The 23,106-nt window shown below is 48.8% G+C and overlaps 2 protein-coding genes across 3 annotated transcripts; one reads left to right on the top strand and one right to left on the bottom strand.

The window, feature by feature from the left end:
* Positions 1–1,367: 1,367 nt before the first annotated feature.
* Positions 1,368–16,369, bottom strand: CDCA8 (cell division cycle associated 8). Of its 2 annotated transcripts, none has more exons than XM_059136751.1 (11): positions 16,280–16,369; positions 16,000–16,137; positions 15,752–15,880; positions 13,890–13,930; positions 10,700–10,772; positions 8,462–8,544; positions 7,023–7,087; positions 5,865–5,960; positions 4,638–4,764; positions 3,770–3,856; positions 1,368–2,737 (listed from the first exon to the last, which is right to left on the bottom strand). In XM_059136751.1, the coding sequence occupies exons 2-11, from the start codon at positions 16,094–16,096 to the stop codon at positions 2,693–2,695; spliced, it is 843 nt and encodes a 280-aa protein (XP_058992734.1). In that variant the 5' UTR covers positions 16,097–16,137; positions 16,280–16,369; the 3' UTR covers positions 1,368–2,692. The 2 variants fall into 2 exon arrangements, with proteins under 2 accessions (XP_058992734.1, XP_058992736.1); XM_059136753.1 differs by having other exon boundaries at positions 16,000–16,112.
* A 184-nt stretch (positions 16,370–16,553) lies between these two features.
* Positions 16,554–22,838, top strand: AIRIM (AFG2 interacting ribosome maturation factor). The gene is made up of 5 exons (XM_059136754.1): positions 16,554–16,848; positions 17,016–17,290; positions 19,202–19,381; positions 20,940–21,058; positions 21,220–22,838. Exons 2-5 carry the CDS (start codon positions 17,016–17,018, stop codon positions 21,255–21,257), a joined length of 612 nt encoding a protein of 203 aa, XP_058992737.1. The 5' UTR covers positions 16,554–16,848; the 3' UTR covers positions 21,258–22,838.
* The last annotated feature ends 268 nt before the right edge of the window (positions 22,839–23,106 follow it).

Genomic DNA, 23,106 nt, shown 5'->3' with positions numbered 1-23,106 from the left:
CACACCCCAAGAACTAGCTCTTCGTAAGAATAATGTAATCTAACTCTTTGTAAGGCCGTACATTTGGAATTCTTTCCACCGGAAGCCCCAGGTAGGGCTTCTGGAAATATCAGGAAGCCTGCAGGGCAAAGAATGAACCCGGTATTTATCAGAACTCTAGGGCTCTTCATGGCTGTCTCAGGTGTCCTAGTGAAGGGGAGGACTCGGTGCTCCATGCTCCCTTCAACCCAGAGCAACTCTGCTTTTCTTCCGAATACTTCATCTACACAGTAGAGGGTACAAAGTAAATTGCCTTCCAGGGTGAGGCATGTAAAAAAGGGAAGCGATCTAGCAGGGGCTATTTTGAATGGGGAGAGGATTCTTTAAGGAAAGCTGCTCTCAGCTCCAGCTGGCTGTGTTACCAGATCTTATTTTTTGGGAGGCTAGCAATCATTTTTGTGAAATCTCACAATTTTAAAATTGTAACTAATTTGAAAAAAACAAAATCCAGTGAATGTATATGTTTGGTCTGTGCACTGGCAGTAGAATTTAAATTAGTTCAGCCCATGCTTTCAATCCTGGGATGGAGCACTCATTACCCTCCACGCTCACCCCTTATATGGGACGAAAGACTCTTGATTTTCATCGCAGGACTAGCATCTATAAGGCACCTGCTACATACTACACATGCCCTGCACCTGGGTTCATTTAGGCGGTGGTGCTAGTGGGATAAAATAGGGTGAGGATGTCTCCGGCTCAAGCAGGTTGGGTCCTAAGTGTTTCCTTCATGCCAGGCTCTTCTTGACACCGCACCAGAGGATGAAGGAAAGGGGAGAAGCCTCAGGTTTGGTGACGAAGTCCCTTGAAATGAGTAACCTTTATTTCAGAGCTGCCACTGACCACGGGACCCCTCCCCATCCATCAGTGTTAGTGCCAGATGAAAGGGCTAGATAATGACCCATTCTGCTCTTCTGCCATCAGGTCCATGTGGATCATTTTCAGTGCAGAAAGAATTTTAGGCAGGCAGATCTGCCAGATCTGGGAAGTGAGAAGCATGAAAACTGTATTATCTGTGCTCCTGCTTTGCTCCTGACCAATAAGCCTTGACTCAGTGTGTGAACTACGCATAGCCTAGATTTTGTCCTCCCATGTGTCAATTTCTTGTGAACAAAGGTGTTGAGGGAAACCTACTTGGGATAGGTTACCTATGGCCTGCAGGTTGGGGTGAGGGGCCCCTTCTTCAGGTATCACAGAGATTCTGCTACGGGAGAGGTTTCTCTATCTTCTGAGGGAAGCAGCTGCTCAGAGGCCCCACTCCGACAGCTGCAGCTCCCAGACGGCCTCTAATTCCAGGTAGCGCAGCTTACAGAGGACAGAGAGGCTGAATATTGATTAAAAACAAACCAACCCACAATTTATTGAAAACGGGTACCTTTCAGTAGCCCTAATTACAACAGCTTAAAAGATGCCATTAATCAGGAACACAATATGCACAAAAGTCTCAGGAAAGGGAGAATAAAACAACTTGAAAGGAATACAACTGCAACAGGACTGGATTGCTAGGAGGGTCACAGAGCAAAGTGACACGGAGTAGAACACAGAGCCACACAGGAGAACACGGGGCCCTCGAGCGTGGGGCAGGAACTCCTGAGTTTCCGTACTTTTGGACCACATCTCATGATTCGTTGGGGCGGAGGTGCAGGCTGGAGCACAGGGACCATGGGACGGACTCTGAGTTAACTAGCCAATGCCCGGAGCACAGGCCAAACACGTGGAGTGAGGCCACCAGGCAATTCACACCTGCCCCTCACTGATCCCCATAAGAGGAAGTGCTCTCTGTGAAGTCTGTGGACCTGGCAGGGACCACTGGACCACGGAGAGCTTAGAGATAGTTTCTCTGCAGCTGGTCACGTAAAACCCTAGACTAAACTAAGCCCTAGAATTCTCTTATCCAAATTCCTACCATCTAGAGAGGTAGAGGTGCCAGACGTGGAAGCTGCCTCCAAACCAGTTTTTGGTCTTCGGTAAAGAGATAAATACAAACCCCAGTTCCACAGTCAGCTTGGAAAAAACTACTGCGCACAGCGGGCGTAAGATCCTGAAGCCCCACTGAGTATCCACCACCGCAGAAAGCAAGGCTGGGGCTGGGCTGAGGTGGGCTCTGCTGTGGCTACTGCTGGGACACGTCCCATTCTGCCGTCCTGTCCCCATTTGCACGGCTCCTCCCATGGCCCAGAGCTCTCACTGCTTTGAGCCTAAAACTCCCAGCCTCAAGCAACACAGAGCAGAAATGCCAGATGCAGAGGGTACTCTGAGGAGGGGGAGCAGGTGGTCTTCCTGGGAACCTGAGGTTCTCTCCCGTCACCTCCACTGAAGTAGCGGCAGGATGGCGAGGAGGCTGGGTTACAGGAGGCAGACGGCAGCAGCTCTGAGAGCAGGAAGGAGAATTCTGCCAGGAGAGTGACAGGAAGTTTTGACTGCATGGATGCAGCAGGCAGTCGGGTTGGGAGGCGTGAACAGCAAAGCTTAATCTAACCGATGGGGGAGCAGTGTGTCTCCCCGCTTCCCGAATTCTCCCAGAAGAACACCACTCCCTGCTCTGGAACTTCACACTCAAACAAACAGTAAGCCGGAAGGGAAGAAGTCTCTTCAGGGTCCTGGAAGTGTCCGCAGAAAGTCCATCCCGTCAAGCTCGGTTCTTGGGGCAGCAGCCTCATTTGTGAGTCCGTATGCTGCTGCAGATCTGGGCAAGGCGGCTCTACAACGGAAAGGGGCAGGTCACTGAGAGAAAAGGCCACTGACCATGCGTGCCTGGTAGCCACTTGATAGTCACCTCGGGAGACCCGGGATTTGGGGTGGGCAGGTCTGAGTGGATCTCAGCCCTCCACAGCTCTAGCTGGATCACAAACTAAGTAACTGTTCTGAATGCCCACTCCTCATCTGAACGCGGGAGTAAAACAAGACCTCAGATGAGCCAGTCGTGCTATGGGTGCAGACGAGAGAATGAACGTCACTGGATCAGGGCCGCTAGGTGTGTGTGGGCCCTCGACACTGGGCCGTGTGCCCTGGATGTACCCTTCACAGATGCCCCCAGAAGGGGGGTCCCATCCACCGCCCGAGACGGTGCTGACTGGACCACGGAGACCCATCTGACCAAAGCTGAATCAATTTACTTTCCCTTCTGAGAACTGAAGGGACGACAAGAAGGGGACAGTCAGTGCTGGGCATCAGAGCAGCAAAGTCAGAGTTGGGAGTGTGGCTGCCAGAAGTCACAAGCAAGCCAGTATTGAAGGAGAAGGAGCAGGGACCCAGGGCCCCCTGGAGGAGGTTCTCTGCCAAGAGGGAGGGATGGAGGAGCGTCGCAGAAGCGCATGCGTGGGCTTCAGACAGAGAGGCTACGGGAGCACCAGAATGGAGCTCCACACACTGTCACTGACGGTCCCACGGCTCCAGAGGCCTGGCTGTTCCGCACTCTCGGATTCTGCGGGACTCCTCGGAACAAGCCCCTCCCTCTCTCCCTCCAGGAAGCTTCCTTCCCCGGCAGTCAACCACGCCCTTGCATACGGCACCAACTGCCCCAACTGGGGCAGAAGTCTGAGTCTGCGGTGGAACTGCAGCCCGGGAGACACTGAAAGGCAGCATCAGTCCAGGGACGGAAGTGCTGCGGGGTAAGGAGAACAGCTACAGTCCCTTGGGGGAAGAAGATAGCACAATGCTAAGTGTGAAGCCCAGGCGGAAAGACAATCCAATGTACAGCTGAACTGAGCAAGTGGAGGGTTACGGGACTCACAGAGAGTTTCTTGATGTTTCCCAAGGCCTCGGGGTCCAGCTGTGCGATGTCCATCCTCTGCAAGTCACTAGCCAGCAATCGCATGCTCTGTGTGGAGAGCGGGGTGCGCTCAGTTGCCATGTCCCCCCGGGGCAGGATCCTGCACTCAAGGGCCCACTGTGCCCCAGGGGTCCCCTTGATACCCTGCACTTTGGGCAGGGGGAGCGGGGGGGAGGGGGGCAGGCAAGGCAGTTAGGAGAGGTGCTTGCCCTGAGGAGATAACAACAGCAGTGTTTCTCATTGGCCCGCGGCTGGCTCACCCAGGCGGGGACTAAGGGCAGGGACATGAGCTTAGAAGTGCCCTGCAGACACAACTGAGACACACCTTCCCTCCCTCCTGGGAGCTGACATCTGCAACTTGTTCCACTCAGCTCAGGGCAACTGGGCTCAGCCCGACTCAGAACCCCTCTGGCTTTTCCAGAGTGGGAGACACAGTTCATGCTCCCCTTTCTAGAACGCACACCCTGCTGCTGCCATCCTCTGCACTCCCTTTAGGGTGTCCCTTACTGTCCATGTCACGTGCCACTAGACTTGACTGTGAACCTATCTCGGCTACTGAACGCATTCTCTAGAGCAGGAAGCAGGTTGTCTACACCTGGGGGGAGCCACAACGCAGGTGGGCAAATGTCAGCTGATGAACAAAAGGAACATGGAGCCCGGCAAGGAGCCCAACCTGGGTGAGAAACCTGGTTCTGAGTCCTGTGGAAGTGTGCGCGTCAGGACCCATGCAACCCAAAGGACTGTGGGGATGAGAAGTGGGTGATGGGCCAAGGAAAGAAACGTCCAGGGAGCTGCGCATGGTGGCCCGGCCGCCCTGTGAAACGCTCACCTCTCCACCGCCCACCGGCACCGTGAGGAAAACCTCTCTGCTGTCAGCAAGGGGGCTGCCATTCACAGAGACGTTGTAGATCCGCTCTCTGGCTGCTGGGGTCCGTAGGCCCGGTGTCTTGAAGACCCTGTGAAGTGGGAAGATCTCTGTCAAGATGGCTTGGCAGAGTGAATGACACAAGGCGCCATGAGCTCTTCCAACCCCCATCTGGCCTCAAGCTGTAGTTTTCAAATCCTGCATTTCTAAGAAGGCGAGTTCTAAATTTAGGGCAAAAAGTCTTTTTAAACAGTAATGACTACACACAGCTGGAGAAGGGAGCTTGTAATGATCAAACACACATCTAGCCAAAGTCAGTTCTTATCCATGGAAATCTTAGGTCCCAAGCTCTGCATGGACACCAGTCATCCATCCATCCAGAGCCAGAAATAAACTATGGTTAATGCACTTCCAAGAGTGGCTAAGTGCTTCCAGCAAGAGGAATTTTCCAGGGTCAAAAAAGGAGGATTCAGAGATTACATCATTATATTAATTCCCAAATGAACTTTCTCAAGACAGTTAAAATCCTGCTACCTGTTTTTCTCTAAATGTCTTTTGCTTTACGTGCATATGAAAAAACAGTTCAAGACTGGGAATTAAAAGAAGTCTTTCTCCCTCCCTCTCCTCACCCCAGAGATTCTGACTTTCAAATCCTTAATGCCTTCCAGAAACATCCTCTGTATAAACACAAATGGGATCACTTAGGACACGCTGTCATACAGCACGCTGGGAGGGGCCCGTGGCCACGGCGCTGCTCCGTCAGCACATAGAGTCGCCTCTTTCTGGCCCCAGAGCATCTCCTGTCCAGTTGACCAGCCGGTGGAAGAGACTGGCTTCCAGCCTGGGTCACGTCAGTCTCCCCAGCGTGACGTGGTGCCCATCCACACTCTCACCAAGGGTACAGGAGAGTACCTACCCATTTCAAAAAAGGCTGAGCAAGAGTCCCTAGAGGCCTCCTAGTCCTCAGAGGCAGAATGTTCTCTGCCTCTCATCAAATAAAGACTTATTCTGTTGCTGAAAACAGGTGAACCTGCACTTAAGGGAGAAGCAGACGCTCAGAAGCCCAGACAGTTACCCTCTTCCAAGAGGCCTTGTGGGGCCAAGGAGCCGTGTTTTCCCACTAGCTCTTCTTATGGACTGAGGTGAACTGGTGGGCTCCCATCAGACGCAGGGGCTACCCCCATTACTCACCTCGAGTCAAACCTGGGGGTTAGGCCTGGGGTTGGCTTCACCATAGACAATTCCAGCCGGCCCACAGCTGGGGTGACAGTGTTATAATGGCTTGACCTGTGGGTAAAAAGTGGCCATTAGGGGTGCCCAGGTGGCTCAGGAGGTTAAAGCCTCTGCCTGCAGCTCAGATCATGGTCTCAGGGTCCTGGGATTGAGCCCCACATGGGGCTCTCTACTCAGCAGAGCCTGATTCCCCCTCTCTCTCTGCCTGTCTCTCTGCCTACTTGTGATCTCTGTCAAATAAATAAATAAAATCTTAAAAAAAAATTGGCCTTTACATCCACAGGTCACACCTGGAGGGCGCTGACCATGTGGCTATGTCCCGAGTGCCTCACATACACCAGCTCGTGCAGCCCTCCCAACAACCCGAGACACACAGCTGTGATCCTCATTTTCAGCCACAGAACTCGAGTGTACCGACTCCAGCAACTTGGCCAAGGTCACAGAGCCAATGAAGGGGGAGCCAGAGCTCTGAAGCTGGGCAGAAAGCTTCCAGAGTCCGGCCTCTGAGTCAGGATAACAGGAGGAAGGAGACACCTTCTCCACACCCCAAGGGCCCCTCAGCCGGAGCTCCCGCCCTCTTGCTAGGCAGCCACCACTGCTCAGGGAGTGTCCTTCACAGATACACGTCCTAGCCACTACTTTCTAATCTTCTTGAGATGTGGCCCCCCGTTCCCCATCCCAAATGGTTTAGCAGGGCCCAGCATAATCAGTTCAAGTCCACGGTGATTCTTTACTGATTAGGAAACAGGTGGACCATCTCAAGGAACAACTGTAGGTAGGTGAGTCACTTTGTGACTGGCCCCAGGGTTGGGGGGGGTGCTCTGCACGTGGGCTGTCAGGCAAATGCACAAAATATACAGTCCTTATGATAGGTTTCTGGTCCTCACTCTCCCTGGTGCAATTAAAACAAACAAAAAAGGTAGGAGAGGATAGAGAACATGGGCAGAACTGGAGAACATGTTGGGTCAGATCATTTCTAGAGGCCCCTCCGGCTTGGAGATTCAAGTTCTATTCAAGCAGAGGCCACAAAAACCCTTGCACCCCGTCTCTGCCGTGATGGATGGGGCTCTCCAATAAAAATGTCCGTCTCACACGGACATTTGGAAAAGTCGTCACCTTTTGCTTTTGCCTCTTCCTTGTATGGACTGGGTTCTCTTCTTGGATGGAGGACACCTTTTGACCTGGATTCACAATCAAATGACACTGTGGTTATAAGAAGCCCCAAAAAGGGGAAAACGAGGACAGGTAAGAAAAGGAGGGGACGGGGGTCAAGTCTGGAAATGTGAATTGATGAACATGAGCTCTATCTCCCGGAAGTGAGTGCCGTAAGTAAGACGGAACACAGAGGGTGAACTAAGGACGTCCACCACTTTGGTCTTCAAAGTACACAGTTTTGGCCAAGATTAAAGATAAATCTCTTAAACTGACTGTAGCCTGGCCAGCCCCCATCATTCCCCCATGCACACCATCCTGGAGTGCCCAATCTTCCCCGCTGCTCTGGCTGTCCCTGCACAGGCTGCTGTGTAAGCTTCCCTCCAGGCACCTGTCCTCAGCCTCCCCCTCCATGCCTTCCCCATATGACCTCATCGATGCCCACACTAGGAGTCAGTGTGCCTCTCAACCTCCTACTTCTCCATGAACTTCAGGCTGAAATTTCAGAAAAGGATGGACCCTTCAACGTGTCAGGTAATTGGCACCACGGCTGCTCGCCTTCGCCGGAACCCAGCACCCTCCTGTGGGCCGCCTTCCATGGACGAGGGGCACCTAGGCTAGAAACCGATCGGGTATCCCTGCTTCCCCCCTTCCTCCACCGGTCCTGCTCACGTGTGTCAAAACTATCCCTTCTGGGGTGCCTGGGTGGCTACATGGGTTAAAGCCTCTGCCTTTGGCTCAGGTCATGATCTCAGGGTCCTGGGATCGAGCTCCGCATTGGGCTCTCTGCTCAGCAGGGAGCCTGCTTCCCTTCCTCTCTGTCAAATAAATAAATAAAAATCTTTAAAAAAAATCCTTTCTCTGTGTATAGCATGAGGACCTCATTTTAAGAATTACAAAAGCCTCCCAACTAGTTTCCTTATCTCTGGTTTTTCCCCTCATCCATTTGTCACTCAGTGTGACCAACCTGATGAAATGCAAACTTCTGAGCTCAGCACACAAGGTCATTCATCTTTGGGACCTCCTGTAGGCAGATCACCCACAGCTTATAGCCTTGTCATCCCCAATGGCTTCCTGTTCTTTAAATGGAACTAGAGAGAACGTTCCTATCTATCTCCTCCTGGGCTTCCCCGCCCTTTCTTCTTCAGCTAGTGAAATCTCCCTCACTTTTAAAAGTCTGGGTGTACCCTAAGCGGGGAGGTAAAATTTGATAGCTTCCTCTTCTGCGTTCTATGTGCTGTGTACCCACTTCTCTGAAGGCTTTCATATGAGCCATTAAAGTGGTTCTTCTCTGCGAAACAGTGAACGCTGGTGGGTCAGGGTGGGGCACCGGGGACGTTAGGTATTTTTGTGTTTCCCTGTCCCCCGTCAGCTCCCAGCCCCAAACACAAGTGGCTATTTACTCTTGAAGTTTGAAGATTCTTTTTCTTATTTTCTTCTTCTTCTTCTTCCACTATCATTTCATCCAATTTCATTATCTTTCGTGCTGTAAGAAACAGTTTTAACAGAGTCATCTTTCTCATAGGAGTAAATTTTCATGCATTCATGTTTCTTGGAGGAAATAAAACGTATGAAATCTTTGGCTGTAATCAAGAAATAGACTTTGAATATAAACAAGATGACTTTTTTTTTTTTAAAAGAGAGTTTAGACAGAGAAAACTAACCAGACTGATTAACGAAGCCCACATGATGCCTAGCATCCCGCTGAGAGTGCAGACGTTGGACTCGGCTAGACCTGAGCGTGAGGCCTGGTCCTAGCACAGCCCAGGTCATGGGGCTTTCACTGCGCTGCCTCAGTGTCCTCATCTATAAAAGGGAGTAGTCACTTCACAGGGACAGTGAGACCTGGAACGCACTCCACAAGAACAGCATCTTTGTTATTTTTGTTCCTATTTCCCCAAACCCTAGAATTGTGCCTGTGAGTGTTTAAGTGTCTGTGGAACACATGAACATAGAGCTCTCTTTTTTTTTTTTTTTTAAAGATTTTATTTATTTGTTTGAGAGAGAGAGAGGGCATGAGAGAAGAGAGGTCAGAAGGAGCAGCAGACTCCCTACACAGCAGGGAGCCTGATGCGGGACTCGATCCTGGGACTCCAGGATCATGACCTGAGCCAGAGGCAGTCGCTTAACCAACTGAGCCACCCAGGCGCCCACATAGAGCCCTTTTGACAATACGGGACATGTGTTATAAGAATTATTTATGGGGCACCTGGGTGGGTTAAGCCTCTGCCTCTGGCTCAGGTCATGATCTCAGGGTCCTGGGATCAAGCCCCTCATTGGGCTCTTTGCTTGGCAGGGAGCCTGCTTCCCGCCCCCCTCTGCCTGCCGCTCTGCCTACTTGTGATCTCTCTCTCTCTGTCAAATAAATAAATAAAATCTTAAAAAAAATTATTTATTACAATATTATTATTTACATAGATTAGAAAACTTTCTAAGCACCATAGCTGTTTAGTGATGAAAGTTAGTGTCTCACTGCTAGCTCTATACAAACCCGAGCCAAACAATCTTGAGCAGGGATTCCAGAGATAATTCAGGCATCTGATCATGGGGGGTATGGTCTCAGACTGGACAGCTTTTTAGCTTTTTACTTTCTGACACATTAAATAATATATTTATCTTTTTTTTTCCTTTTTGGAACTAGCTTATAACGTAGACAAAGCCCAATGGTCAAGAGGGCACAAAGCCAAGTTTTACTGTTGGTTGACTTGGATCCTGTGTGTCTGTTCCCACAGGTGAGATCAGAAGACCCCCTCCCCCACCACTTGAGCAAGACTGTGGAATCCAGAAGAGAAATCAGTTTTCCCCAAATGTGGAGACAACCCAAACTGAACTAACACACTATAAATATGCCAAGGATCTCCAGGAACACTCGAGCCCAGTTTTGTCGTAATCTCACCAAGGCAGCACTGGAGTGTGACACCGGCAAAGTGAAAGCTCCCGGTCTCTTCATGCTACGAGGCCATTTGACGGAAAGCAAAATGGACTAAGAACTGGGCCTTGTTTCTGGCCCTCCCCTGGGTCAAGACCCAGGCCCTGGGTCAGGCCTCGCCTCACAAGAAGTGGATGCACTGAGCTATGAAAACTTAATGACAGTGACACAAAGTCTGTAGTAGGGCTCATCCTGTTCCTGCTCCATGATGCTCACGGGTCACAACCGGGTTTCCCAAACATGTTCCCTCTGGGACAGCATTTCTCAGAGTGTGGGGTGTGAGGGAGGGATGATTTTCCACAGCAGGTCACTGAGTCCAGGAATGTGGGATGGCGCCCGGAGGATACTGGTCCTTTCACAATTCTCTCTCAACCCTTCTGATCACATGGGGGTGCCTTGGCAGGCCTCACCATGTCCCGTAACGCCTCTCAGTCCTGCCACCCTCTAACTGGCGGAGCCAGGGGCAGTCATGCTTCCCACACAGCTTTCCCTCTCCTTCCACTCTCACTCTTGCCCCCGCAATGGCCGGCAGTTTGCTCACTATCAGTCCTGCATATGATGAACTCAATGCAGCGGCCAAAACCACATTATCAGATTTGCAAGACCCAGGACTAGGCATTAGAAGGAAGGCCACTGAGGCCTCTCTGAGCAACCAGCCTGCCACCTGGCCTCCACTCTCCCAGTTCAACAAGGGGTTTTGAAAAGTACTCACTTTTGGCAGATTTCAAGGGTGTCTGAATAGCTTCTGCTGTTAGTCGGTTTATTTCTGTGATATCCAGGTCTGCCTGTTGCCAACACAGCCAGAAAACACCAGGCATATTCCATCAAATATCGGGAATATTTTAAGACTCAAAACAATTAATTTCAAAACACATTATTTATTACTTATAAGACTGTTACGTATTAGTTATAACATGATTTTAGTGAGCTCCTATAAATGCACTATACAACCCAAGAGCTAAAACATTGCTGATTACTTGCTTCTAGCTCTGTAGTCTTTCCTGTTCTATTTCCTCGTCTTCTCCCAAAGGTGACCACTATCATTGCATCTGCTTAAAAGAAAGCATGTTTGTGTGGGTTGTTTTGTTTTTGTTTTTTTTATAAAGGTATATGTGCTTAAAAAACATTTTATTTGGTTTCGCTTCTGCCGCTTCTGGCGTAGTTTGTTTTCAATGTCATGTAGCATCCCAGTGTGTGACTCTTTCACAATTAATTTCTCCAATCTCCTGTCAACAGTCTTTTGCTACTCTAAACAACTTCTTCATGTGTCTGATGCACATGTCCAAGTTTCCTCTTGACTGTACACTCAGGGAAAGTGGTTGCATTTGATTATGTCCCGTTGGCAAACAATACAGGTTGCTAATGACTCACGTTCTCTCACTTGGTGCTGTACTAAACTTTTCTCTTTTTTAAAGTCTAGAGAGACAATAAGGTTTTCTGTTGCACCCACAGGCCCTTCAAAAAGGCTGCTAGTTATCACCGTTCTAATTAAACGTGCTCCCATTGGTGACCACCTACGTGAATGAGAATAGCTACGAGCAGGCATGATTCTCTGCCTTTTCCTGCAGGACACATGTAAGTATCAGAGGAGGTGTTACAGACTAGGGATGACAGGTTTCATCTCCAGACTGGTAGGGAGTCCAGGGAGTGTTTGGAGGAGCATTCTGAGGCTGTCTAATCTTAGCAAGAGACAGTGCTGTAGGAGCTTAGTAAGGTCTGGAGTGGTCGATGGAGTGGATAGTGGACAACTAGGTGCCATCTCTAGAAACAACTTGCATGTTATGAAGGGGTCAGTGGTGGCAGACCACTGATTATCTTTGTGTAGAAGAGTTAACAGGCATAAGACTGATATCCATAGAGAGGCCTATTTGCATGCATGGGCTTGCAGCTTGCATGAGAACTTGGATTTCAGGATTCCCACCATTCCCTGGTTAGAATGGCTGTCTGGGCCCAAGCTTTGTACAAACAACATGGCTTATGCTGCATACCTGTTTTACTCCTGGAAGTCTGGAATTTCGGTACATGCTAGGCAGATGATGCCAATGTGACAAGCCCCCAGTGAAAATTCCTGGGTATTCAGTCTCGAATAGGCTTTTCTGGTAGACACCGTTTCACGTGTGTTGAATTAAGGCGTCACATGTGACTCCACTGGGAGAGGACTCTTGGGAGCTTACACCTGGTTTCCTCTGAACTTTGGCCCAGGCACCTTTTCCCTTTGTTGATTTTGCTTTATATCCTTTCACGTAATAAATCACAGCCATCAGGAGGACTATATGCTCAGATCTGTGAGGCTTCCTGGGAGTGGTCTTGGGAGACCCGCACATACCTAATCATTATGAACTTTTGTGCCAAAGTATCATGCCCTTCCTGAGTTCTAATGCATATTAGCTAAGGCTACAATTCTCTTGACTTGGTGTGATGACACCGGCTATTTCATATTACACTAGAAGCTCTCTGATTTGTAGTTCTGTATATCTAATTAATTAAAATGAGGGTGATACATTAGCTAACGAGTATAATTCATCTCAGAGGTAAGTCATTTGAAACACCAGATCTGGGTGTGTGGAGGAGGGAACATGTTACAAAGCAAGAGAAAGCCAGAACTAAGAATGTTTTACTAGCTCTTGATTTTACTTTTCAGTGATTCCCACTCCTCTCCTATAATATTCATCTCCAAACTCTTTCCTGACTGAACAACTGACTCTGAAACACCTTTAACTTCTGAGGCAGGTGGAGATCTGCCATTCAATGCTACCATGTACCCTGTGTAGTTAGGTCCCTTCAAACCCTGAGATTCCAAGAGATCCTAATAATGCAGAAAAGGAGGTAGATTTTTGGGTTCACTCTGTAAACCTGATGAAGGTTATAATAAACATTCTCTCCAGAAAGATAACAAATGCATGTATGTATGTGCATTGTTTTTGTCTGATTTTAGAGAGCCTAGGGTCTCTGTGAAGACCATTATGGACTAGTCCCCAACACTGTATAACAAAACTTTCTGTAAGGGTAGAAATGCTCTATTTCTGGGCTACCAATATGTAGTCACTAGTCACTTGTGGCTGGTCAATATTTGAAATGTGATTAGTGTCTCTGAGGGACTGAAGTTTTAATTTAATGAATTTTAATGGACTAATGATTTATTTAATTAATTTATTGATTGATTTAATTAATTCTAATTGATTGATTGATTAATGGTGGCTATTGTATTGGACAGTACAGGTCTAAAATGTGAACTCTTTATTTTGCTTCCCCATCTGACTGTCTTCAATCCTAACGCTGATGCTGGGATGAAAGAGGTGAGAGAGGGTGAGGAATCCCGAGAGTCCCAAATAAGAGCGAAGCTTCTAGAGGATGATGTGATAAAACAACAGTCTCAGGGGACCTGGCTGGTGCGGTTGGTTGAGCGTCCAACTCTTAATTTTGTCTCAGGCTGTGATCTTGGGGTGGTGAGTTCGAGCCCCATGTCTGGCTCTGCGCTCAATGCAGTGTCTGCTTGAGTTTTTCTAACCCTCTCCCCCTCCACCCTTCTCTCTCTCTCTCAAATAAATAAATCTTTATAATAAAATAAAAATAAAACAGCAATCTCTGACACCTAGCAGACCAGGCTGTCAGGTAATGACCCAGGGGCTTAGAGGGACTGGGCTTGAGGCTTTTGCTTTGCCTGAGAGGTCAGGGCGGAGAGCTACAAGGAACCTGCCCAAAACAGAATGCCTCCCTCTGCGGAACTTGATAGTATCTGGGCTTCACAGACTCAGCCTTTGACAACCATAGTTTTGCAGTTGGCACAAACAGGTCATATTCCCTAGGAGCCCTCTTCCATGGTAAACACCCACTGGTTGGATTTTGTGACGGGATTAAACTTAAAAACTAACCATAGTTCCAAAATAGGACAGATCACTTACTGTTGCGGCCTCTTCCAGCGCCTGTTTGCTTCCTCCAAGGGCTTTGAAAAGAACATTTTATTTAGTTACTATCAGATCTTAATGATAAACCATCTTCCCATTAGCTGTCTAAAACTGGACTAGATTAAGCCCTGGCTTCAACACTCAAGGCCCTTTGTAACCTCTTTTTTCTCCACACCTGACTGGCCGCCTTATAGCATATTCTAGGTCCCACCACACCAAAGTCCTTATTTCCCAGATGTGCCACCGCCTCCGGTGCCTCTACCCCTCCTTGCTATAATTATTCTCTTTACTGGAAATACACCTCTGCACCCGGAAAATTTCTAATTTGTCTTTCGAAACTCAGTTAAAACCCCAAAGTCTTTATTTTTCTATGACAACAGGTTGCGGCAAACTGCTGAGCTAGTTGCTCAATTCTCATCATACCAAACAACTACTCAGAGCTGTTTAAGCATCCCCCCATCTGCTGCCTTGAACTAAACTCCTTGAAGACAGTTTTGGGCAAAAATATGGCATAGGGTGGTTATGCAGCCAGTGTGTGTTGAATGAAGAGGTCTGTGCAAGATTTAGATGTAGAATAAAGTTAGGTTAATCCTCCTTCTAGAAACTCTCATAGTGTCCTGTAGAACTGTTAAGAATTCACGCTTTGAACCAGACAGATTGCTTGGGTTTAAACACCCTCTGCTACTCACTAGCTTATGAGACCCTGAGCAAAGTAACTAATCTCTCTGTGCCTTAATTCTGTCACCTGTAAAAGAGGAGCAATATTAACAATGAATACCTTTGTTGTGAACATTAAGTCAGTTAACATATGTAACACACTCAGTACAATACCTGTCTAGCACATATAAACGTACAGCACTAGATAAATGTACCTACTGACCTCTACTCTTTCCCTTTTATGGTACCTATGATTTTGACTATCTAATAACATGTGCATTTTTAAAACGACCCTCCTCTACTAACTTGTAAGTTCCTGAGGGTAGGCAAGGTCTGTGCTATTTCCCAAAGCACTTTCAGCCCCTAGCACTGTGACTGAGACATGCTCAGTGAATATTTATAGAAGCATGCAAATAAAAGGGCAAGTCAAAGATCATTAAATGTCTATTATTTGAACAGAACATGCATTTCTATTCAGGAAGGAGTTGATATAATAGATAATAATTAGGAAAAGTAAGGGTAACCCAGCAGAAAGGATAGCCTCTTGCATGTCCTTGGACGTTTAACGAGGGAGTGGAGAACAGGTTGCAATTTTTCTCCGACCAGAAAAACTTGAGCCCTTGCATGTCACAATTTGATTTTCTCTCTCTCTCTCTCTCTTTTTTTTTTTTTTTTAAATTGACAGGTTCCATAAGATGCAGAAAGCACTGCTTGGGGGTTATCCTCCCATCTGAGCTCTGGAAACAAACCAAGTTGTTCTTTTATTCGTCTTTAAATGATTGTATAATATAAAGAGAGAGTGTTTTGTGACATATGAAATTCACACAAAATTCACATTTCCACGTGTCCTTAAATACATGTTCCTTGGACACCTACATGCCCATCCATTACAGCTGTTTTGGACCTAGAACAGCTTGAGGTGAGTAGCTGCAACAGAGAACCCTCTGGCACAGAAAGCCTAAAGTATTTACTAGACAGTAAATTCTCCTTTGGAGAAGACGTTGGCCTACCTGGGCGGGGTGTGTGTGTGTGTGTGTGTAGATGACGTTAAGTTCTATGCACAAAGGTAAAGCAGGGAAGAGAGATAAGGAGCGGGGGAAGTGGTAAGGCTGCAATTTCCTAAAGTGATCATGAGGACTTCACTCAGGCGACCACAGAGGCGCCCCGGGGCCCAGGCCTGGGGGGACGGCAGCGGCTCTTACCGAAGTAGTCTAGCCAGTTCATCTCGCGCAGCGCCTTGGGGAGCCGCAAGATCTCGATGTTGTACAGGTTATCCATCTCCTTGAGGAGGTTCTGCCTGTCCGACTGAATTTGCTTGGATCGTATTTGCACTGCGAGAGGGCAGAGCCGACAGAACACGGGTCACCGGCCGGTGAACGGGACCTGGAACCCTGCTGCCCGCACCCCCAAGCCACCGGCACCCAGCGATCGCCCCGGGCTCCGCCCCTACCTTCGCGGTCGAAGTCCCGAAGAAAGGAAGCGAGCTTCCGGCTCCGAACCGAGTTCGTCTTGGCCGCCCGACTGCCGCCCTTCCTAGCCGGAGCCATGGCGCTTGGGTGGAGACTGCGGGGAGCAGGGGATGCAGCCACTGGGAGGTCAGCGGCCGAGGTCGGGGAGGGAGAGTAAGGAAGCCGCCGAGGAACGGGAGAGGGCGGACGGGCGCCCCACGGAGCTAGTGGGGGCGCCCTGCCTTTGAAGGCCCGAGCATAAAGGTGTCGCGAGGCACGTACCTGCGGGTCACCAAACGGGTTGAGAAAGATCTCGCCGCTCCAGCTGAGGGGAGGGAGCAGCTTCGTGCCTAACCGGACGTGCGGCCGCCGCCACCAAATTCAAACTGCCACAGGCTGACCAATGAGAAGTCGCCGTCTTAGGAGGGTCCCACAGCATCCAATCACAAGGAAGCTCCGCGGCCAGGCCGCCGGCGCACACGCAGGACTACAGGACCCAGAAGGCACTGCGGTCTACGACAGATGTTCGCGACTCGACAGCCGTACTGGGGGCATGCGCAGAGAGACCGCGGGCTCCTGGTGGCGGCACAGACGGGTCCTCGGACTTGGATGGCATTAGCTTTAAGTTTTCCTGCTGGGTTAGGGAAAGCGACCGGCACTTTCCAGGAAAGGAGACAAGAGTCCGGCTCTAGAAGTACGGGTTCGGAGACAGCGCTTCGGCCCGGGGAATCCGCAGTCTGAAACTGGAGACTACCCGAGCCGCGCGGGCGAACCGAACCGCCTCCGAGGTCTGATCAGGCAACCCTTCAGGAGGTGGGAAACCGGGCCCTGCCTCCGGAGCCCCCCTAAAGGTAAGACAGCACCTCGCGTCAGGACGTCCTGTCGGAAGGGATACACAGCCCGCATCGTGAGGAGACCCTGGTTTGGCAGAACTTCACCTGCGCGCGGTGATCGCTACTTCCCCTGCTGAGTTAAGACCCTAATGCTTCCCGCCTCCTTTCTGTTTTTATCTCGGCAGATGACTCAAGACCAACCTTGGCTTGCTGTGCAACAGGCCCTGAGGAAGTGCTTTCCCGTGGTGGAGGAGCAGCAGGGCCTGTGGCAGAGCACCCTGGGGGACTGCCAGCCCCTCCTGGCCTCCCTCAGCAACCTGGCGGAGCAGCTGCAGGCGGCACAGAATCTGCGGTTTGAGGATGTGTCTCCACTTCGGGCCTTCCCGGACTTAAAGGAACGACTGAGGCGCAAGCAGCTGGCGGCTGGCGACACTGTCTTGGACAAGTTAGGGGAGAGGCTGTAAGAATTCAATGCCGCTCCTTCTTGGCGGAAAGATTGAAAAACTTGGTGTTTAATAAGTAGCTGGGATCCGTCAGAAGAGAATTTTTCTCTTTACTTGAGAACACGGTATTTGGAGGTATCTCAGCCTTGCCTCCTTTCCATTTGTTGCAATGGGACCTCTTATCAAAAAGTCATTTCATGGGGTACCTGGATGGTGCAGTCAGCTGGCCTTCCGCCTCTTGGTTTTGGCTCAGGTCGTGATCTCCCAGGGTGAGTTCAGTCTCGATACTGGGCTCTGCACCCAGTGCGGAGTCTGCTTGAGACTCTTTCTCTCTTAATTAATCTTTCTTTGAAAAAGTTATTTTATGGCATTTCCCTTGTCATGTAAGGCATAACAGTGATGGTCTCAGTAGAAGTTACAGTGGAAAAAAGAAAAGCAATCGAAAAAGCGAATTAGTCCTCTGTAGTCTTCTTTTGTCAAAAGCAGGGAGGAATTGTACTTTAAACTTAGTAGTGCTAGAGCTAAGGGTTTTATGTATATTCTCACATAAAATATTTTCAACATCTCTGATTTAACCTCACTTAATCCCATTTTGCTGGTGAGGAAACTGAGGCTCAGATTGCCTATGGACACACAGCTAGTAAATGGTAAAGCTGGAAGTCTAACTCAAGTTTGCCCGACGCCAAGGCCAGAGTGTTCAACCACCATTCTGTTCTGCTGTACGTTGGTGTCTCTGTGCCAGGCATAGTACGTCTCTAAACTCTTAGTATGCCTAAATGAGACCCTCTATTTTAAAATTACAAATATTGAGGATAGACAAGAGACCTGGCACTTAGGCTTGCTCTTTCTTTCTTTCTTACTTATTTATTTTAGAGAAAGAGCACCAATGGGGACAGGGGCAGAGGAAGAGAGAGGATCTCAAGTAGATTCCCCACTGAGCACAGAGCTCCACTTGGGGCTCCATCTTATGACCCATGATATCATGACATGAGCCAAAATCATAGGTCAAATGCTTAACCAACTGAGCCACCCAGACGCTCTGCACATAGGCCTTTCCTTGACCAGAACAAAAGAAGTTTCTGGTGTATATAGTCTGTGCTGTAGACTAAGGGGAAATGGGTATCTATGGGGACTTTGTATATTCATTTGTACAAAATAAGCACCTATGGGATGCCAGGGAATATAACGATGAACCAGACTTAGTTTCTAGTTGATTAGAAGAGAGATGATTAGCATCAATTAGCATCAATTAAATTACGTTGCAGTATGTTCTGAGGTAGTGAACTCTTATTTCAGTTGATGACCTATTTTTTTGTGAGTATTGGGCCGTTATTTTGTCTAATTTTTTACCTGTGAGTCAAAGCCACACATTTTGAAAGTCACAATTATAGGTTAGGGAATGCTTTGCCCTTTGGGAAGTTGTGGCCTTCTTGGTGGCTGGGTCCCTTGGAGTCACCAGTGGAATAATAACTATTGACCGTGAGTTAGGCACTTCCCTAAGCACCTTATGAGCATTATTGCATTTAGTCTTCATAAGAACCCTTTCAGTGATTCATTCATTGTATTTGTCATTCTATGTGCTAGTCTCTGTGTTCTAAGTACTTAGGGCATGCAGTGAACAAAACGGATCATTTTTATACATGATTGAGAATAAGTAACTTTCTAAGGTCTGCAGTAGTTATGTGCACGCAGAGCAGTTTTTCCATTGGGACATTTGGCAGTATCTGGAGACATTATCGATCGTTACAACTTGGGGAAGGTGGGGGTGTGGTGTGCTCCTCTCATCTAATGGGTAGAGGCCAAGGATGCTACTCCGTGCCCTAAATGCACAGGGTAACCTCCCACCACAAAGAACCATCCAGGTCGACATGTGAGTGTGCCTTAGGCCTTTCTCATGATGTTGTCTAACAGGAGACTTTTCCCCTCAGAGCCACCCTCCTCAAGGTGCGGGACACCGTCAGCAGGCACGTGGAGCAGGTGTTTGAGATCTATGAGCAGCACGCAGACTCGATTGGCATTGATGCTGTCCTGCAGGCTTCCGTGCTGAGCCCGTCTGTGGCTGACATGTTGGAGTGGTTGCAGGATATCGAGAGACATTATCGACATTCGTATCCTTTGCACACGTTTCAGACAGTGTCCAGAGCTGCTTCAGGAAGTCTTTTTAATTTCAGTTTTCACGAGATACAACTGTATGGTAGGGGTCAGTTCTCCTTGGTCTCTGAGCTTAGAGAAAAATAAAGCAGGCCGAGTGGGGAGTGAGGGTGGAGTTGTGATTTTAAATAGGGTGGTCAGGAGAGGCCTCACAGATAGTGACATTTAAGAAAAGACCTAAAGGCAAGGGAGAGAATCGGGTGTTTTTTGGGGGAAGTGTGTCCCAGGTAGAAGAAATATCACATGCAAAGGCCCTGGGGTAGTAGTGTGCCTGATATGTCCTGAAAATAATGTGGATGCCACTGGGCTAGACTAGAGTGAGGAGGGGGACCATAATAGGAGACATGGTCAGAGAGACAGGGCCAGACTTTGTAGGGCTTTGGAGGTCTTTGAAAGGATTTGACTTCTGCTCTGAGTGAGATGGAAAGCTATTCAGAGGTTTTGAGAAGAGGAGTAACATAATCAGCCTGTGTTTTTCACAGAGCTGCAGCCAACAATACTGAGCACTGACTACATGCCATGCCAGGTGCTGTTCTAAGAATGCCCTCATAGCCACTTGTGAGGTGCTTTGGTGTTTCCTGGGTGCTTCTTGGATTTTCCTTCTCTATCTGTACTACCTCTTCCATAGTTTCTCGCCTCTCATGTGACCCATTGGTCTGTGCAGCATCTTGACAGGGTTCTCTGTCTGGCTGCTTTACCTCTGAGCCAGCTCCAGCTAGTGACCTCACTGCGTCTTGCAGACATCTTCATTCTGCCTGTCGCTTACATCGAGTTTTCAGCCGCTTCCATGGCTCATAGGCCAGAAACCCCACTTTGGTCTTCAGTGCTCTTCCTGTTCTGGTTCAACCTGCCTTCTCAGCCACCTTTCCTACTGCTCTACGCACTGTTCCTTGCCGGCCAGATTGGAGGATTTCCTCAGCGCTGAAACCAATCCATGATTCCCCACTTCTGTGCCTTCGATTATGCTCTTCCTACCAGCCAGAATCTTCCTGCTGCTCTCTAAGTGGGAGGTATGCATCCTCTGAACTGCCACACGGTGTCCTCTTTGATGTCACTGACATTCTCTCTTTTCAGTTCCTGGTTTTTCCCTCACCGCAGTGAGATCCTAGGTGGTTGGGGCCATGTCTCATCCCTCCAGCCCTGGAGCACTGGGAGTGAGGAGGTGCTCAGTAAAGATGGGTGGCATAGGTGAGTTCTGCTGCTGGATAAATGGAATGATAGCCCCTCTTCCGCTCCTCGAGCTTCCTGTAGCTCTCCCCAGGGTATTTTCCCCCTTCAGCATATTGCATTTGCTTTTTTTTTAAAAGATTTTATTTATTTATTTGAGAGAGAGATCATGAGCAGGGGGAAGGGTAGAGGGAGAGGCAGAATCCCCACTGAGCAGGGAGCCTGATGTGGGACTCAGTACCAGGACCCCAGGATCATGATCTGAGTCAAAGGCAGATGCTTAACTGACTGAGCCACCCAGGCACCCTCATTTGCTTTTCAAGCAGTCAGTCCTTAACTTCAAGGAAGTTACCTAAAGAGAAAGTACCTCCTGTCCTCGGTCCAGTGGGGAGACTTGGCAAATATCCAAGCTTTGCCTGAGGCCTGGAACCAAATTTCAGAAGATGAACACCAAAGCCTTGTACAAGGTACTGGTTTTCATTTACTCCATGTCTGCGTTCTGTCTGTGTCTCACTTCTCTAGAAGCATTACAAAGATGCCCTTGCAGTACCCCTGTATTTTTTATAAATCGGGTGTTTTATGTTCTCTGGAGAGGTGATATGCCAGTTTTTCTCTCTTCCTATTCCAGATACCCTGTTGAAGGTTTCCTTCTTCTTGGAAGAGTAAGGAAGCCACGTGTATATCAGCAGACTAGGGGGACACAGTTGAAGACCGACATTGGTGCTTTCTGGTATGGTAACCTGACATACTTGAAAAATCAGTGCCTAGAGCCTGAGGACTGCCTTCTGATGCTGGGGCCTCCCTGTGACATCATGGCTGAGGGCACATGGGCCACCCCTTGCCCTTTCGATGCTCGGCAGTGGAAGGAGGTAGAGAGAGAATGCAGGAAAGGTGGTGCAGGAGAACAACGGGGCAGGAGCCACCGCCGCAGAAGTAGTAGGGAAGGAGAGGGCAGGGAAGGGAGTGTGGCACCGCCCTCGGCACCTTCCGGAGCTCTGAGCTTGGTTGACACCCAGGCCTGTTCTGTGTATTTGTGCCCGTACCTGATTACTTGATGGAAGGTGATTATTCTTGATGATTTAAAGGAATAAAGGTGATAATTGATGGAAGACAGTACAGATCTTTCTGGACTTACAGTGAGGTTACATCCTGATAATCCCTTTGTAAATTGAAAATACTGTAAGTCAAAAATGCATTTAATACCCCTAACCTACCAAGCATTAGCCTAGCCTACCTTAAATGTGCCCCAGAACACTCACATTAGCTTACATTTGGGCAAAATCATTTAACACAAGGACTTTTTATTTTATTTATTTTTTTGAAGATTTTATTTCTTTATCTGTCAGAGAGAGAGCACACAAGCAGGCAGAGCGGCAGGGAGAGGCAGAGAGAGAAGCAGGCTCCCCGCTGAGCAAGGAGCCCGCTGTGGGACTCGATCCCAGGACCCTAGGATCATGACCTGAGCAGAACGCAGCGGCTTAACCCACTGAGGCACCCAGGCGCTCCAGGGGCTTTTCATTTTACAATGAAATGAAATGAAATGTTCACTATCTCATGTAATTTACTGAAAACAGAACAGCTGTTCAGGCTTCACATGGCTGTATCGGTCGTTTACCCTTATGATCTCTGGGCTGACTGAGCTGCGGCATGCAGCATGCCCCTGTTGGTGCCCAGCGTCATGAGAGAGGTGCACACTGCATGCCGCCAGCCCAGGAAGAGATCCACATTCAGTATGTGAAGTATGGTTTCTGGTGGATACGTATTGCTTTTTGCACTGTTGTAAGAGTTGAGAAATCCCACGCCCAACCACTGGAAGTCCCGGCAGCGCATCCCTGTTTTCCAACTGCTGGGGCTCCGAACCCTCAAGTCAACTTCAGTTTCCAGAGCCCGCCACCAGGGGGAGGTGGTGCAGCATGAATTATGCTCAGAGCTTTGTCTTAGAGGAGTTGTCCCTCTCTTCCCCACCCACCTGGTCTGGGAGTAAGTGGCTGGGGAGACTGCTGAAATGACAGGGGTTTTAACCAAAGCTGGCCCCTGATTTGCCACATTCCTCTGATCTTGGAGCAGCTGCATGGTGGGAGAAGACCACCCAGAATCGGGCCATCAGGGTTCCGTTTCTGAAGCCCAGTGCCTTCATCTGTGAAATGGTCGGGCACTTCCAGACCTGTCAGCTTCGGGGCTGTGGAAGAATCTGGGTCACTGGATGTAAAGAGGCTTAATAAAGAGTATAGATATTTTTAAAATGAAGATGACTTTTTGGGGCACCTGGGTGGCTCAGTGGGTTAAAGCCTCTGCCCTCTGCTCAGGTCATGATCTCAGGGTCCTGGGATCGAGCCCCACATCAGGCTCTCTGCTCAGCAGGGAGCCTGTTTCCTCTTCCCTCTCTCTCTGCCTGCCTCTCTGCCTACTTGTGATCTCTGTCAAATAAATAAATAAAATCTTTAAAAAAAAAAAAAAAAGATGACTTTTTTCTTTTTTTCTTACTATAAAAGTGATATTAATGCTTTTTAAAAAG

This window comes from Mustela lutreola, chromosome 10 (genome assembly GCF_030435805.1).
Source record: "Mustela lutreola isolate mMusLut2 chromosome 10, mMusLut2.pri, whole genome shotgun sequence".
NCBI classification, from domain to species: domain Eukaryota; kingdom Metazoa; phylum Chordata; class Mammalia; order Carnivora; family Mustelidae; genus Mustela; species Mustela lutreola.
This window is presented reverse-complemented; position numbering and strand designations above follow the sequence as displayed.

Bases quoted from the DNA above. Each gene is read 5' to 3' on its own strand.
- CDCA8 (XM_059136751.1), bottom strand. From the start codon at position 16,096: ATGGCTCCGGCTAGGAAGGGCGGCAGTCGGGCGGCCAAGACGAACTCG. The intron at 5,961-7,022 runs GTGACGACTTTT...TTTTACCCACAG, and splicing joins GGAAGAGGCAAAAGCAAAAG to GTCAAGCCATTATAACACTG. The intron at 4,765-5,864 runs GTGAGTAATGGG...CCCACTTCACAG, and splicing joins ACCCCCAGGTTTGACTCGAG to GGTCTTCAAGACACCGGGCC.
- AIRIM (XM_059136754.1), top strand. From the start codon at position 17,016: ATGACTCAAGACCAACCTTGGCTTGCTGTGCAACAGGCCCTGAGGAAG. The intron at 17,291-19,201 runs GTAAGAATTCAA...TTTTCCCCTCAG, and splicing joins GACAAGTTAGGGGAGAGGCT to AGCCACCCTCCTCAAGGTGC. The intron at 19,382-20,939 runs GTATCCTTTGCA...ACTTCAAGGAAG, and splicing joins GAGAGACATTATCGACATTC to TTACCTAAAGAGAAAGTACC.